Below are 16475 nucleotides of genomic sequence, written 5' to 3'. Positions count from 1 at the left end.
TCAAACTCTTAGAGGAAAACATAGGCAGAACACTCTATGACATAAATCACAGCAAGATCCTTTTGGACCCACCTCCTAGAGAAATGGAAATAAAAACAAAAATAAACAAATGGGACCTAATGAAACTTAAAAGCTTTTGCACAGCAAAGGAAACCATAAACAAGACCAAAAGACAACCCTCAGAATGGGAGAAAATATTTGCAAATGAAGCAATTGACAAAGGATTAATCTCCAAAATTTACAAGCAGCTCATGCAGCCCAATAACAAAAAAAACAAACAACCCAATCCAAAAATGGGCAGAAGACCTGAATAGACATTTCTCCAAAGAAGATATACAGATTGCCAACAAACACATGAAAAAATGCTCAACATCATTAATCATTAGAGAAATGCAAATCAAAACTACAATGAGATATCATCTCACACCAGTCAGAATGGCCATCATCAAAAAATCTAGAAACAATAAATGCTGGAGAGGGTGTGGAGAAAAGGGAACCCTCTTGCACTGTTGGTGGGAATGTAAATTGATACAGCCACTATGGAGAACGGTATGGAGGTTCCTTAAAAAACTAAAAATAGAACTACCATATGACCCAGCAATCCCACTACTGGGCCTATACCCTGAGAAAACCATAATTCAAAAAGAGTCATGTACCAAAATGTTCATTGCAGCTCTATTTACAATAGCTAGGACATGGAAGCAACCTAAGTGTCCATTGACAGATGAAGGGATAAAGAAGATGTGGCACATATATACAATGGGATATTACTCAGCCATAAAAAGAAATGGAATTGAGTTATTTGTAGTGAGGTGGATGGACCTAGAGTCTGTCATATAGAGTGAAGTAAGTCAGAAAGAGAAAAACAAATACTGTATGCTAACAATATATATGGAATCTAAAAAAAAAAATTGTTCTGATGAACCTAGGGGTAAGACGGGAATAAAGACACAGACCTACTAGAGAATGGACTTGAGGATATGGGGAGGGGGAAGGGTAAGCTGGGACAAAGTGAGAGAGTGGCATGAACATATATACACTACCAAACGTAAAACAGATAGCTACTGGGAAGCAGCCACATAGCACAAGATCAGCTCGGTGCTTTGTGACCACCTAGAGGGGTGGGATAGGGAGGGTGGGAGGGAGGGAGACGCAAGAGGGAAGAGATATGGGAACATATGTATATGTATAACTGATTCACTTTGTTATAAAGCAGAAACTAACACACCATTGTAAACCAATTATACTCCAATAAAGATGTTTAAAAAAAAAAAAAGAAGAAGTATGGGCACAGAAATCCTAAAGGGCTCTGGAAGAATATTCAGCAGCTCAGACTACAGTGAGCATGGGCAGACTTTGTACATTTCTCTGTTTGGATTTGAAGAGAGATGACAGGACCAGAGATAAATCTCCTCTCACAAAGACAGTGGCCAAGATCAGAGTGGGTAAGAGACAGTGATAAGTAGCACTGCCCACCCTCAGGCCTGATGGATGAGTAACAACGATGCTGAGATACAGAAGTCAGAGGTGGGGAAATGCAGTTTCCCTTCCAGCTATGCTTCTGCAGGTTGAGTAAGTGGCGTTGCAAAGGTAGGAGGCAAAGCCCTGGCAGCAAGTGGGTTATTTCTGAATTCCCAGGGCCTGGGAAAATAAACATCTGCTTCATTCCATTGAAGTGAACACTTTTGTTCTATGCTTAAAATGAGCTGGCTTTTTTTTTTTTTTTTTTTTTTTTTACTGCTCTAGCTGTTCCTTTGCACTATCACCCATTGGTATTACAAATCAGAGCTGCACTCCCAAAGGCAAATGCTTCATGTAGAACACTTGACATAGTTTTCACATGACAGTCAGTGCTGAGGAAGCTATTTGAATAGATAGGGTTGATCCAACTTAATTTTAGCATCCAACCTCCTTGACTTGGAATTCTAGGCTTTTTACATTTGAGCTTCTGACCTGGAAGAGCTAACACTTAAAGGCTCACCATGTGTCAGGAGAAGGCGTCTATAAAATACAACCACCGGATGAGGTGCTACTGTCATTACCATTTATAGAGGAGAACTCTGAGGCACTGAGCAGCTAAGTAACTTGTTAATAACCAGTGGCAAAGCTGGGAGCTCAGAGCCCACAGCATGGTACATGGCTCTGATTTCCCGGCCATCTCTCACTGTTCCCCTCACATGTGAACAGCAAGTTTCCCATATTGAAATGCTCCTTGATGAAGTCAGGCCGTTCCACACTCCGAAGTTTCTCACATTCTGTTCCTGCCTCTTGAAATGCTTATCCCGTTTCCACCTCCTAGGTGATGCTTCTCTCACTAGTCCTGGCAGAGCTAGTTGATCCAATCCCTGCCCTCTTGTGACACTTCCTTCTCATCTGGGAAAAGCAGCATGCAGGTTACAATGAGATTTTTCTGATGACAAGTCTGCCTTCTCCACCAGCTGCTAAGCTCCTCTAGAGAGAGGACTGGGTCATCTCTGGCAGCCCCAGTGCCCTGTATGGCATCTGAGGCCCATACAAGTATGAGCCTAACACATATCTGCTGATTGAATTAATTGCTACCTTGCTTCTTAAACCATAAAATGTTCCCTCACTTCACTGAGGTCTGTTTCCTTAAACGTCACCACTCTGGATTAAACTTTCCAGAACTCTCTGTACTGGCAGCAACTCCTGGCACTCTCCATTGCTTTACACAGACCTGTTCTTCATAACACTCAGCAGTACCTGGTAAACACACATGCATGCCTATACACATACATATATACACACATACATCCACACATGCATAAACACATATATCCAAGTGTGTATGTATGTGTGTGCGTATACTGGCACACACACATATACACATACACACAAGCATTCAGACATATATACACATTTATGAGCCTGCAGATACAGGCACATTTGTGCACACATATACACAGACACACACATGTATACATGGATGCTCATACAGATGTGTTTAACAAATGCACACACATGGACACACATAAGCATTGCATGAACATGCCCATACATGTGCATGTGTGTGCATACACATGCATGCATGCATACAGTGCATATAAAAATATACACATATATGTTTATATGTAAGGTTACAAACACCCCCAGCAAGATAGAAGCTCTACAGAGTAGGAACTTGTCTCTATTTACTACTATATCCAACACCTGTACAATAATGCCTGGCACATAAAAGGAAGCTGTCACATATTTGGTAAATAAAGGAATGAATCTTTGAATTTCTCTTGCTCACTGCTATCATTCATAATGTAAATCTGCTGAGATCCCATTAGTCATACCTACATATACATAGCACTACCAGACACTATTCTAAGTGCTTTACTGATATTAGCTTATTTATTCTTCAAACAACTCTATGAGGTGGGTGCAATTATTATTCCCATTTCACAGATGGAAAAAACTGAGGCATGAAGTGTCAAGTGACTTCCCCAAGGTCACACAGACAGGAAGTGGAATCAGGATTTGAATCAGTTATGTGTTCTTAATTACTGTTGTGTTACCTCAAGATTTTTCATTTTCACTGTCCTTAGAAGTCACATTCCTACATCATAGCACACAGCATGATAAAATTAGAGTTATCAAGGTGGGGTGGGGGAGATGCTACTAAAAGATCTAACTAGAGACTAGTACAATTTTTCTATATTCCAAAAAGTTTTCTTTCTTAGTTTCTCTAGACATCTATACTGGCTGCAGGATGCCAAGAGGCAATCCTCAAGATCCCCAGTGTAGGGAAAAAACAATCTTTTTTTCTCTTCACCCTTTATAATGACTCATATGAATGCTTAGTTAAAAGAAAACTGAAAACAAGGAAATTACCCAGGCCCGTGGGGAGATGATAAGGAAGCAGACAGCAGTTCAGATGTGAGGCTGCCGCGGAGGGGCGATGACTGGAGATGTGCATTTTCCCACCGACAGCTGCGGATGTGCAAGCCCCAGAGTAAACATTAGCGCTCAGGGTTATTACATGGATGTGAAGCACCATGTGCTGAGTTTCTGTGCCATGAAAAACAGTGGACCTTTGGGGTGAGCCTACTCTCACAGCCAGTGACGCAAGTGCAATCTTAGACTTTGGGTCCCCAAACAAACACTTTTCCAGCAGTCTTCTACCTTTTGAACTTGGGGTGGGAAGTCCTCCTAACAGGTGGTTGGCAGTATCAGAACCTGGGGCTGGGTTATTCTGTGTGTTTTTGTTTTTGTTCCCAAGCTCAGCAAAGGAAAACAGCAGCTCATCTTTTCAGTCACATATTAATACGTGAGTGAATAAGTAGAACCTTCTGGTTAAAAATTCCCTCTGGATACCAGATAAGGTTCTGAAGCTGATGAGTTTGGTCAAGATTTGCTTGAAATCAAGGCCTCTGGGCACAGGAACTCACACTGAGTCAACACACTCTGCTCTGTTTAGAAGGAAGCACTTGCTCCATTGTTTGATGAAAAGTCTTCACCAAAGTAAATGTGAAATGATAGGGAGAGACAGATCAGCATTACAGCCTTGGATCCAATCCTTCCTCATCCTGTATCCTTAAGCAAATCCCTTCACCTACTGGAGTGTCCATGTGCTCAACCATTAATGGAAGCAAAAATACCAGGATGATGGTTTGAAAGTGGCAAGTCACTACCCAGATAAGTTTAATATCAACATTCATTTCAACATTAATCAACAAAAATAATCAACAAAATTATTATCAACTTTAGTATTACTGATCTCTCCACCACAGTCAAAAAATAGCCAGCCTTGTCTAATAAGCCTGGTCTTATTCCCCATGATTGGGAGAGCCCCAAACATGTGTGCTGTTTGAAGTATACTTGATTAAGTCCCTTCCCCAATCTGGGCCTCAACTCTCTCATCCATAAAATGGATCTAGAAACATACCTACCTGGAAGAATGTTTAATAGAAGCTCTATCTTCTGTTTTAGATATAGACATATGTCTGTGTAATTATAGGCTAAGGTAAGTAAATGCACAGACATATCTAGACATACATAAATATACTAGAAGGGCAAGCAGGAAAAAGCTCATAGGCTCTGGAGTAAAAAAAACTTGGACCTAGGATCCAACTTTATCATTTACTGAAATGTCACACTGAAACAAGTTATTAAACCTTGATATCCTTGTATATTAAATGCAGAAAACAATGGCAGCCCACAGTGTGCTTGTGAGCTGATGACACTGACTATTTAAGTGCCCAGCACAAAGCTGGGCACAGACTGAAACAAAAACAATTGTTTTGAACTTTTCAGAAGGAACTTGAAATGCCAGGTATTTTTATTATTACCAGCTTTTGAGGGAGACCCTTAATGCAGACTGTGACCACAAAATGGAAGAGACTTACTCATGAGTGGCTTAGAACAACTAGTTTACCTATCTGAGAGCCAGACAGGAGCCTGACTGCAGCCATTAAATGGGATATAATGTGTAGAATGGAATAACATATACGCACATACAGGGATGTATATACACATACATGCAATGCATATACAGCCGCACATATACATAAGCACAGGTGTGAATACACCTACTTCTTGCCTGTTCTTATTTTCCACGACGGATAGAGTTCCAGATACCCAAAACCATTCCCTTTTCCTAATTTGGAGATGGTGTGGCACAACAGGGGCAGGGCCCCTGACCAATAAATTAGGAGGCTCAGTTTCTAAATTCAACTCTGACGGTAATTTGCTGGGGTAACCTTGGATGACTCACTGTTTTTCTGGGCTTCAGTTTTCTCATCTGCATATTGAAGAATTTGATACAGAAAGTCTTTGAGCAACCTTTTAGTTCTTAAGCCTACGATCACTCATTATCCAAACAGGAGCCTGTATATAAAATAAAGTGAACCATTTCAGGGTAGGCTCATAGTGGCATATCCTGGGTTGTGTGGCACGGATTTAGAGAGGGGTAGGACAGCAGGAGGGGGCTGTAGCCCCACAGGCCTGCATTTCTCCCTGATTTCTGACCACAGAAAAGACTGGTCTCCCAGCTAAGGCTCATCCCTCACAGTCCAGAGAAGCACAGTGTTCCAGGAAAGCCCTAGGGTCTGGGGACAGGAAACCCAAAGCCGTCCTTCCCCCCATCCCCTCTGCCCCTCACCAAGGCTCATGCAACTGCTCTGGTCTCAGGCAGCAGTGGTTCTCATTAAACCAAACCTCAGCCTAACACAGTAACCTTAAAATCACACCAACAAACTCCTCCTCCCCCTTTCTGATTCACATCCAGGAACTCCCAGAGTCATCCTCGCCCTATCTGCTTGGACACTGACACCGCTTTTCTCCTTCCAGATTCCCCGGCAAGACTTTATCTGCTCCTCTAATCCCCCTCCTTACAGACCGTCTGCCTCTTTGATTCCAAGCTTCTCTTTCTTGTTGGACACACTCCCTCCTGCCCCCAGTTTCCGTTCCGAACCTGGGCCTGGCTCCTTCTCAGCACAGTTGTGGTTTGGTCTGCTTTGTCTACCTGAGAGTTGCACATCGCTTCTGCTTCTGACCTGTGTGCCCAGTGCCAACCTGTCCCGCAAACCGTCTCCTCTGGGCACCAGGTGACAACTTCCATCCTATAATTGGTTTCCCGGCCCCGCCCCAGACACTCAGACTCAGGATCCTTCGCGGGTAGGCCGTAGGTATCTATATATTTTTTAAAGGCTCCTCTACCTGGATTTAGCAACCCTTGTTTTGGATATTTCAAAATCCTCCCACTTTTATTATCTTAATTAACTCACTGATTCACAGGGGACTGGCTCTGTGGGTCCCATGCTGAATGATGGGCAGAGTGAACATGATTTGGTGGGAAAAATGAAATAGGTGAAAGTGTAGCAGAAACACAGAGGAGGGAATGAATCCTGGTTTCTAAGAGCAGGGTTCAGTTGGGAGACATCTCCACTGTATAAGTAACATTTAGCCTGACAGCTGACACATGAGTAGGACTGTCTAGGTGGGGAGCGGGGCTCAGCCCAAACAGAGCAAACAGCATGACCAAAGGCAAGGAGGAGGCAAGTGTATATGATGTGCTGAAAGCTGGACAAGTGGTCTCGTGTTAGACTCTGGGTAAGACGGAACGGGCAGGAACCATCTTATACTCCTTAGTCTGAAGTCTTCACTCTACTGGCTTATCTCACGACTGTTTTCACTGAAGAGTTAATTTCACAAAGTCTATTTCGACAAAGTACTAATATATCAGTAAGACGCTGATTTGGGGCTGTGTTTTGTCTTCTACGGAAATAAACTGAATTGATGAAGGGAAATACTATCACTGGAAAGGTTTCGGTTTAGAGTAGGACTTCTCATTCCCAGCACTTCGAGGCAGGATACCTCTCTGCTGCGGGGCTGCCCTGAGCACTGCAGGACGTTTAGCAGCGTTCCTCGCCTCTGCCCACCACATGCCATACCAGTTCCCCTTTCCAAATGACAATCACAGAAATGTCTCCAGATAGCGTCAAATGTCCTGTGGATGGGGAGTTAAAATCACCCCTGGTTGAGAACCACTGGTACAAAGAAAAAGAACAAGAGCTCTGAAGTCAGACTCAGGTTCAAATCTTGCCATGATACTAGCTATGTGATGGTGGAAATGTCACTCTTTCTGCCTTCAGCTTCCTCACGTACAGAATGGGACATAACCTCTGCCTTGTAGGATCATCATGAGAAGCAAGAGATAAAGTATATGAAGTGTCCAGCAGGGTACTTGGCACATGAAAGGTAGTACCAATAAGGGTAGTGATTCTTGTTTTATTAGTGATATTATTGTTATTATTATTATTATTATTATTATTATTATTAGGAATAAAGCCTAACTGAAGTTGGAAAGTTACAACAAGTAAATGAATTCCATTTTACCAAGAAGCAATAATAGGGCAGGAAATGTTGCAGTTACATTACAGACATCACTACCTCTAGGAATCCTTTCATAATTCTTCAAGTCTCAATTCTGGGCCCATTCCATATTTTTCCAAAGCCTTATATACTTGGAACATGTAATTGCATTGTTTACTTAATGTTTGTTTTCTCTACTAGACTACAAGTTCCCACAAGTCCAGTTCTCTCTCATATTCACCTTATACTCTCATCAACTAGTAAAGTGGGTCATCAATAAATATTTATTGAAAGACTTTCTTTTTTTAATACTTGTTACTCGCTCAAATGCTACTTTAAGTGTCAAATTCAAGAGGAGACTGGAGCACACTGTAACAGATACACATTCCATAAGGCATAGTGATTAGAGGTGTGAGCTCTGGAATCAGATAGTGTGGGTTTGAATCATGCATTTACCACATACCAATAGTGTGACTTTGGGTAAGTTAGGTAATCTTTGTGAGCCTCATTATTTCATTTAATGAATGGAACAAAATAATAGTATGTATAAAGCTGCTTTGAGAATCAGTGTTGCTTCTAGAGCCCTGACAATGGTGAGATGAAAAGTTGGCAAGGTTTATTGCTCACTGGAATGAACTGTGTTGCTCTAAGAGGGCATGAACCAGAAGCTCCTTTTGCAAGACGGGCTAAACCAATTTTTCTGCTATAAGAAAGGAAGGAAGGAAGAGGAGAGAGGAGGGGAAGGGAGGGGAGGGAGACATTCAAAATCCTCAATTTGGTTTGATTCTGAATCTCAGATGAGTAATTTAAGCCAAATCAACATCTGGCCTAGTGAGCAATTTATGGCAAATCAACATCTGGCAAAGAACCCAGTATCTGGAATCAGAGTGATGTTAAACCTAGGCACAACGTTTGCTCTTGGCCAACCCCTGCTAACATGATGGGAGCACAAAGGACACGAGTTTCCAGACCTCCAGGACTGGATCAGGGAGCGCTCAGAACAACTCCTTTGCTTCATGGAGAAATGAGCCAGGTACACCTAATGTACAGGGCAGCCGCCTCTGTAACGAGAGGTTACTCTACTTCTCAGTTGAATATACATCCCTCACGCAGGGGATGCCATTCATTCACTCATTCACTAAATATGCACGTGTTAAACGGTCCTCCACATGCAAAACACTGTGCTGGTTGCTGGGATATAAGAATGAAATGGCACGGGGCTCACTCTCAAAGAGTTCACAAACTTGTAAATGAGACAAAGTTGCGCACATAAACCTGGTGACGTGTAGTGTAAAGGAGGCAAGTCCCAGGCATCATGGGAGCGAGAGGAAGGAGGGCTTAAGTCAGTTTGGGGGAGTCAGGGAAGGCTCTGGGAGGAGACAGCCCGGCTTCAGGATGTGATGGAGAATCAGAAGCTGGTCTGATAAAGAACAACAACTAGGGGAGAGGGCCTGAGACAGAAATGAGGCTGTTACTGCCGTTCAGGACAGCTGGGCTGCCGGAGCCAAGAACAGACCTGGAACAAAGTTACCACTATTTTTACAAGCTAGGAAGAGAGCAGCAGCCGGCGCCCTGGAGAGAACCACCCCAACAAAGGGCAAACACAGCTCCTCCCATCTTCTGGTTGTCCGCTGCAGAACTTACTAACCAGCACCTTAAGTACAAAATGTTCTCTTATCTTTGATATTTATTCCCACCAAGTGCTTCCTCCTCTTTTTCCAGAACTGGAAAAATCATGAGTTGAGTTCCACTTGCTTCTTTGATCTTTATCCTCCTGTCTCAGGCTTCCCTGGAGACTGAGAGTCCAGGAGTCTTTCTCCAAAGCAGAATGCCGACCCCTCCTACCAGTCAGAATGTGGGGTCCAAGGTAGGTCACACCCTTGAAGGGGCTGTGATTGTCAGGGGCTTGTCTGTGCGAGGCCTGGATGGCATCCAATTCCAAAGCCAGATTCTTTTTTTTGCGGTACACGGGCCTCTCACTGTTGCGGCCTCTCCCGTTGCGGAGCACAGGCTCTGGACGCGCAGGCTCAGCAGCCATGGCTCACGGGCCCAGCAGCTCCGCGGCATGTGGGATCCTCCCGGGCTGGGGCACGAACCCGTGTCCCCTGCATCGGCAGGCGGACTCTCAACCACTGTGCCACCAGGGAAGCCCCAAAGCCAGATTCTTAACCTGACACTTGACAATCTCTTAGCATGGAGTTCATCTAACCAGATCATGAGGTTGTTTCTGACCACAATCTGTATAGAATCTTAAAGCAGTGAATCCTGTGTTCTGTAAAAGAGTATTGGGGAAGGAAATTTAGGGCAGATTCATGGAAGGAAGATAAAGTCCAGAAGCCTGGGGTTCTTCTCCGACTGCCTATGCAAAGGGAAGACAGTTCTCCTGGATAGTGACTCAGGGAACTTCCATTTATAAAGCTCCTACTTTGTGCCAGGCATTGCCACTCCAGAGTGAGAAAAATTAAAGAAAGATACCTCATTACTGCGTGCCTACTATGTGTCAGATGCTACACCAGCTACTTTACCTGTTTATATCATAACACATCTGTGAGGAGGGCATCACTGTCTCGTATGGCAGAAGGGGAAATTCAGAAGTGTGAAGAGGTATGATATTTGGCCCAAGGTACACAGGTAGAGTAAGAATTTAAATCCAGATCTTCAGATTCCATGTTCAGAGCCCTTATTAGAGCATCATGATATGTCTCAGGGGTTAGTTGTCTCAAACCAATACTATTAAGTTACAAACATGCAGGCCAGGAGAGAATGAGAATTTTCTCTCCAAAAGGTGTGGGGCTTTGGCTGCTCGGTTCACTGCTATAATCTCCAGTGCCTAGACAAGTAACCACCATGTTTATACACATTCAGTAGCTATCTTTAGTAACTGCACGGCTGGATAGGCGGACGACCTTTTCAAGATTTTCAGGACTCTCTTCTCTTCTACATTCTGAAAGGGGCATAGGCGGCACGGGAAACAAGAGGGAATATTTGCTCCCAGGCCTCCTCTTTTTCCCAGACATCCTAACCCTAAACTGGCTGTAAGGTGAAGGGGAGAGACAGAGGTATAAGAAGGATAAAACTTGGTCAAAGTTGCTAAGTAGGTCTTTACTGTCCCACAGCAGCTGAGAATCGCCTGCCTGGGCCCTCCCCAGCCACTGCTGGCCCCTAGGCTCAGCCCTTTAAGAAGCCAAGGTCCTAGGCTATCTTTCCACTTAAAGAACTTACTTTTGGAAAACACAAGGGAAACTCACTAATGTAAGTGCATTTGTGTTTTGTTTTGATTTTATTTATTTATTTATCTATTTTTGGCTGCGTTGGGTCTTCGTTGCTGTGTGGGGGCTTTCTCTAGTTGCGGCGAGTGGGGATTACTCTTTGTTGCGGTGCACGGGCTTCTCATTGTGGTGGCTTCTCTTGTTGCTGAGCACAGGCTCTAGGTGCGTGGGCTTCAGTAGTTGTGGCACACGGGCTAAGTAGTTGTGGCTCGCGGGCTCTAGAGCGCAGGCTCAGTAGTTGTGGTGCACGGGCTTTGTTGCTCTGAGGCATGTGGGATCTTCCGGGACGAGGGATCGAACCCATGTCCCCTGCATTGGCAGGTGGACTCCTAAGCACTGCGCCACCAGGGAAGTCCCATGCATTTGTGTTTGAAAGGGAAAAAAAAAAATCGCAGCCAAAGCTTCTAAGGGTAAAAATTTCTGCCACTGACCATCTCTGATTTAGGAAAAGAGGGGGGTCGTTTCATGGCCTGGATTCCTTTCAGTACAGTTCAACTTACATCTCTGAGTGTCTTCAAGTACCAGGTACCTGTAAGGACACAGTCTCCCCTCCTAGAGGGTGCAGCGAGTCCTGGGCAGAAGTGAGAATGTGTGTTTCGGTTTGTTCCTTAGGGAGGTCTGGGAAACTGACAAGGGAACCAGAGTCCTGAAAGTTCCCAAGGTGCAGCCTGCTTACTTTCAGCATGTGGTGGTCCAAGCCTAGTGCCTGTCCTCTGGGTGCGGGTAGATGACGGAGACTGCCGGCCCAGGGATAAGTGGAAGAGTGTGATGGAGGAAGCTTCCCGGGCCTCAGGCAGGTTATGGGAGGTCAGGATTACCAGGAGACAGGAACACTCTGTTTCTGTCTAGACCACAAATTCTCTTTGTACCTGTTCTTAAAAACCAAAATCATGACATTCCAATCAAAAGCAGACACTGCCCACACTGAAAAGGGAAAGAAACACCCTTGCCTATAAGCAGTATTTTCCAACCCACACACATTACTGGCTGGTTACTACTTCTCAGGCACCGTGTTAGATCCTGAACACATAAAGATGAATAAGACAGACATGTTTGTAAATGGATGAGAGCTATCCTGCTCTGAAAATCCAGAGACCGTGCAGAAGAACTAGCCACTGCTTAATAATCTGATGTATAAGGAAACAGATTAACTTTCACTCTACAGGGTAGGGCTATTTTATCTTATTCTTGCCTTAATGTGATGTTATTCATTTAATAAATTTATCAAGCACCTATAAGAACCAGACACAGCTCAGCACAGGTTACACAAGATGAGTAATACAATGCCCTTGTCTTCAAGGAACTTACAGTCTGGTGGAAAAGACAAGCAGATAAAAGAGCAATTACAACACAATCATTTCTTCCATAGGGGCAGGTAAAAGTGCTAAAAGGAGGAGAGCTTAGAGAGTTTCAACATAAATGGAAGTGTCTTCCATGGAAAGCTACACAGAGGAGAAAGCATCTAAGATGGGTCTTCAACTTAGAGTAGAAGTTAGCAAGTGGGCAAAGTGGAGGACCAGTCATCCTAGGCAGAGAAACACATGTGCAAAGACATGGAGGTGAATATGCATGGACAGAGCTCTGGGAGTGCAGCTCGATGAAAGCATTTGAATAGATAACTCTTGTCTGTAATATGAAGTAGGGACTAAAATATCTGTCAAAGTGTTTTGGACTGTAACCCATAGTAAGAAATTCACTTTCATCATGGCCTAGTATACACACGCACAGACACATAAAATGGAAGTGGAAACATAAGTTCTGCAAAAAAGTGCTTACCCTTACTGTGCTAGACACACTCTGAGATTTTCTACTCTGGTCGGTCCATTCTATTCTGAAAATCCAGTGGTCATGATGTACTAAATTGATCTCATGAAGTTCGAACCATAATTTAAAAAGAAACACTCTTAGAAAGAAAGGCTAGGAAAAAAAGATTTGGCTATAGTTGAAGTGAAAAATATTGAGAATCTAAACAATGCCTCCCTCCCTGCCAAAAAACTGTAATAAGGATAAAGAAGAGGATAGAGTTATCACACTTTATTGTAAACCTTGCCTCACTGTCTGCCTTCCATTTGGGGATGAGATTTTGTTTGTTTTTTTTAAATTAACTTCACTGTCCCCCAGCACCATGCCTGGGACATACTAAGTGTTCAATGGGTCTTTGATGAATGAATAAATGAGTACAAGAATGCCAGGTTGGAGACTTATTTAGAAGATGAAATCAGGGATATACCCAAGTAATTGGACAAAGCATATAAGCCAAGTATATTATGAAAATAAAATTAGAATTGTAAGGGTTTTGGAGTATCTGTAGAAAAAAGCAGTATAGGGGCTTCCCTGGTGGCACAGTGGTTGAGAGTCCGCCTGCTGATGCAGGGGACACGGGTTTGTGCCCCAGTCCGGGAAGATCCCACATGCCGCAGAGCGGCTGGGCCCGGAGCCATGGCCGCTGAGCCTGCGCGTCCGGAGCCTGTGCTCCGCAACGGGAGAGGCCACAACAGTGAGAGGCCCGTGTACAGCCAAAAAAAAAGCAGTACAGGTAAGTACACCATCATCATCCATGCTAGTTGGAAGTTAATGTATCTTTATCAAATTTTCGGTAAAGGAAAGAACTGCCCAGATATTTATTCACATCATTTTTTCTATTATTTTATGGAGAAATTAATAAAATTATAAATGAATCCTATAATTGATGAAAAGTTTTATAATTCTACCCACATGCCTAACTGTTAAAGGTTTTTCTTTACTGTATCTTGAATCACCAGCTCTCAGTCTTTGCTTTAAAAACAGAAAAGGAGTGTCTTTGATTCTGAGGAGAGTTTGAACACAGTGTTGGTAGTGACGTGGAGTAAGAGATTACCTAGTCCTCCTGCATGGGCATCAATTAGTGAAGCTGCCACTGCAATTCCAGCAGGAAGGCCAAGGTCCTTTGCTGCCTCTGGTGTGAGCCCATTTCCAAGAGAAGTTCCAGGAGGCAGCACTTGGTTTCCTGGGTAGACAGGAGAAAAAATAAACACCTGTCAGTTTCAAAAACACGAAAGCAAACAGAGGGTTTTCTTAAGAGAACCTCTCTGCCCCCTCCCCTCTCCTCTGCCTTTTCTCAGCTTCATGAAGATGGAAACCATGCAGCTGCCAAGAGTCCCTATACTCATTTGGTGACTTAGGTATATGTCCTTGGTTCCCATAGGTCATGCTCTGGGGTGCTTTACAAAGTCAAGAGCTCTATGGCATCTTTCATATCAGAGAAAGATTCCATTCATGAGAAATTCCAGAAGATACAAATACGGTGGCCTCTTGGAGCCTAGGTTGATCTTGGAGCCTAGGTTGAAATGGTCAAACTGTTCCAAATAAGCTTCCTAACACAGCAGCCCTACCAGCATACCTTACACACACACACACACACACACACACACACACGCACGCACGCACACACATTCACACATCCATACACACTCCCTGATTAACGTATATTCCTAAAGAAGTTGAGAAAATTTACTTATGTAGTTGCTTCCTATCAGAAGATAAGGGAGGGAATTATTTTGTTTCAACAAAGAATTTCTTAGAAGTTTTTCTCAGCTGGAAAGGAGAGCCCAGTCTAAACTTTGCAAACTTTACAAGGCTGCTACTTGCACAAGCACAGAATACAATTTGAATGGTGTTATTTGGAGTTGTGCAATGCAGTGACCCTGATATTTTGGGTGACCTTGAATTCCTGCAGTCAGTCAGGCCTTCAGTTAAGAATTTATTGATTGTCTTGTGCTGTGTGGGCGCTGTGTCACTGTAAGAGGCTCTCCTTGTCCCCAGCCTAGTTAGGGAGATGAGATGAGGACACAGAGAACCATGTAAGTCAGAAGAGAATGAAGGGATCCATCTGCTCCCAGGTGTTCAGCAGGGGCTGAGTCACGCCCTCCACCCACCCCAGCCAAGGAATTTATCATAAGTATTTCTGCACTGCAAGAAGGGTGAGGCTGGACCTCTATATATGCTAAGATCCCTCTGAGCTCCAAGGGTCCAAGATTCTGAATGTGTGCCATTTGGTCAGTGCTAAGATTCCTACCACTTTTTAATTGTTCCATGGAGTTCCAGGGATGTGCAGAGGTGCTGCAGGACTTCTGCGGGTGGAGGTGAGGGGTGGGGGGTTAGTAAGGGAGGCAGAGGGCGAATGGCTCACGACTTCCCGTAACTGAAAACAAAGATCCTCCACAACACCATTTTTATCCATTTATCAAATTCTATCCAATTTGGAAAAAGTTTAGCTAAGAAAAAGCAGCAGAAGAAGACTGAACCTGCTGCATGGCTTCTTAGAGTGCCACTGTCCAACATGGGAGTCATTAGGCACATGTGGATTGAACATTTGAAATGTGGCCGGAGTAACCAAGGTGCTAAATTAATTTCATTTGAATTCATTTCCATTTCAATTTCAAAACTGATAGTTCAGTTACTGAAAAACTTTTAAGTACATTTGGAACAACTTGGGTGTGCAAATCTACCTTTTCAACGTTAATTTAAGAAATCTAAATCAGGTATTTACAGTGAAAATTGAGAGTCTGAATTGAGAGGTACTACACATCAGATGTCAAAGATTTCACATGAGATAATGAATGTAAAATATCTCATTAATAGTTTTTAGATCAATTATATATATATATATACATATATATTGAAATGATATTTTGGATATATTAGGTTAAATGAGATATATTAAAATTAATTTCACTTATGTCTTTTTACTTTAATGTGGCTACTGGAAAATTTTAAATTACATATTGGCTTCTATTATATTTCTATTGGACAGCACTGGACTGGAGGATAAGGTCCAGATGCTCAAATGATGAGGTGGAGAGCACAGAGAGCCTCTAGTCTGTCTGCTTTGCATGCACAACCAGCAGAAACCTGGAGGAGAGAAGCACCCTTAGCTGTGGACAGTCTGGCTCTGGACACTGTCTCAATCATGTCACTATGTCTACAAGCTAGCACATACAAGGCAGCATTCCCATTCACTGAGCACTTCTATGCTGGGGACCATGCTAAGGACATGTCATGCATTGTCTCACTTTATTGTCACAATAACCCTATGGGAACATACCCTACGTGGGTACTATTCTAATCTGTCCCCATTGCACAGATGGATGGGGAAAGTCACTTAAAGTGTTGGAGCACAGGGCATGGATTCCACTCTGATGGATGCCAAACCTGTGCTCTTATTCTTTACATTTACATTCTGGCACAGCTTCTAAGTGAATGAAGGAATCAAGAGATGTATTTGTAGAACAAACATTATGTATGTTCAAAAAGTGGCACCATTTAGAAATCCTGCCCACTACATTCAGATTTTTCTCTTTTTAAGGGTGAATTTTCACAGGAAGGTCAAAATGGGAACTTCTATTCCAC

At 43.2% G+C, this 16475-nt stretch overlaps 1 protein-coding gene across 8 annotated transcripts in view; it reads right to left on the bottom strand.

Moving 5' to 3' along the window:
* Window positions 1-16475, bottom strand: part of FGGY (FGGY carbohydrate kinase domain containing) — a 422773-nt gene that overhangs the window by 197071 nt on the left and 209227 nt on the right. For 7 of the 8 annotated variants that reach the window (XR_014293288.1, XM_082612667.1, XM_082612663.1 and 4 more), the window contains exon 7: window positions 13945-14073. The exons of the other annotated variant lie outside the window; for it this stretch is intronic. Coding sequence is in view for 6 of the 7 variants with exons in the window: in XM_082612667.1 (XP_082468793.1) it covers window positions 13945-14073 (129 nt within the window). In the remaining variant the exon portion in view is untranslated. The remainder of the gene's footprint in view (window positions 1-13944; window positions 14074-16475) is intronic. 8 annotated transcript variants of the gene reach the window in all.

Source organism: Mesoplodon mirus (genome assembly GCF_964341445.2).
Source record: "Mesoplodon mirus genome assembly, chromosome: 3".
NCBI classification, from domain to species: domain Eukaryota; kingdom Metazoa; phylum Chordata; class Mammalia; order Artiodactyla; family Ziphiidae; genus Mesoplodon; species Mesoplodon mirus.
Note: the sequence above shows the minus strand (reverse complement) of the source record. Positions and strands in the feature narration are given on the sequence as shown.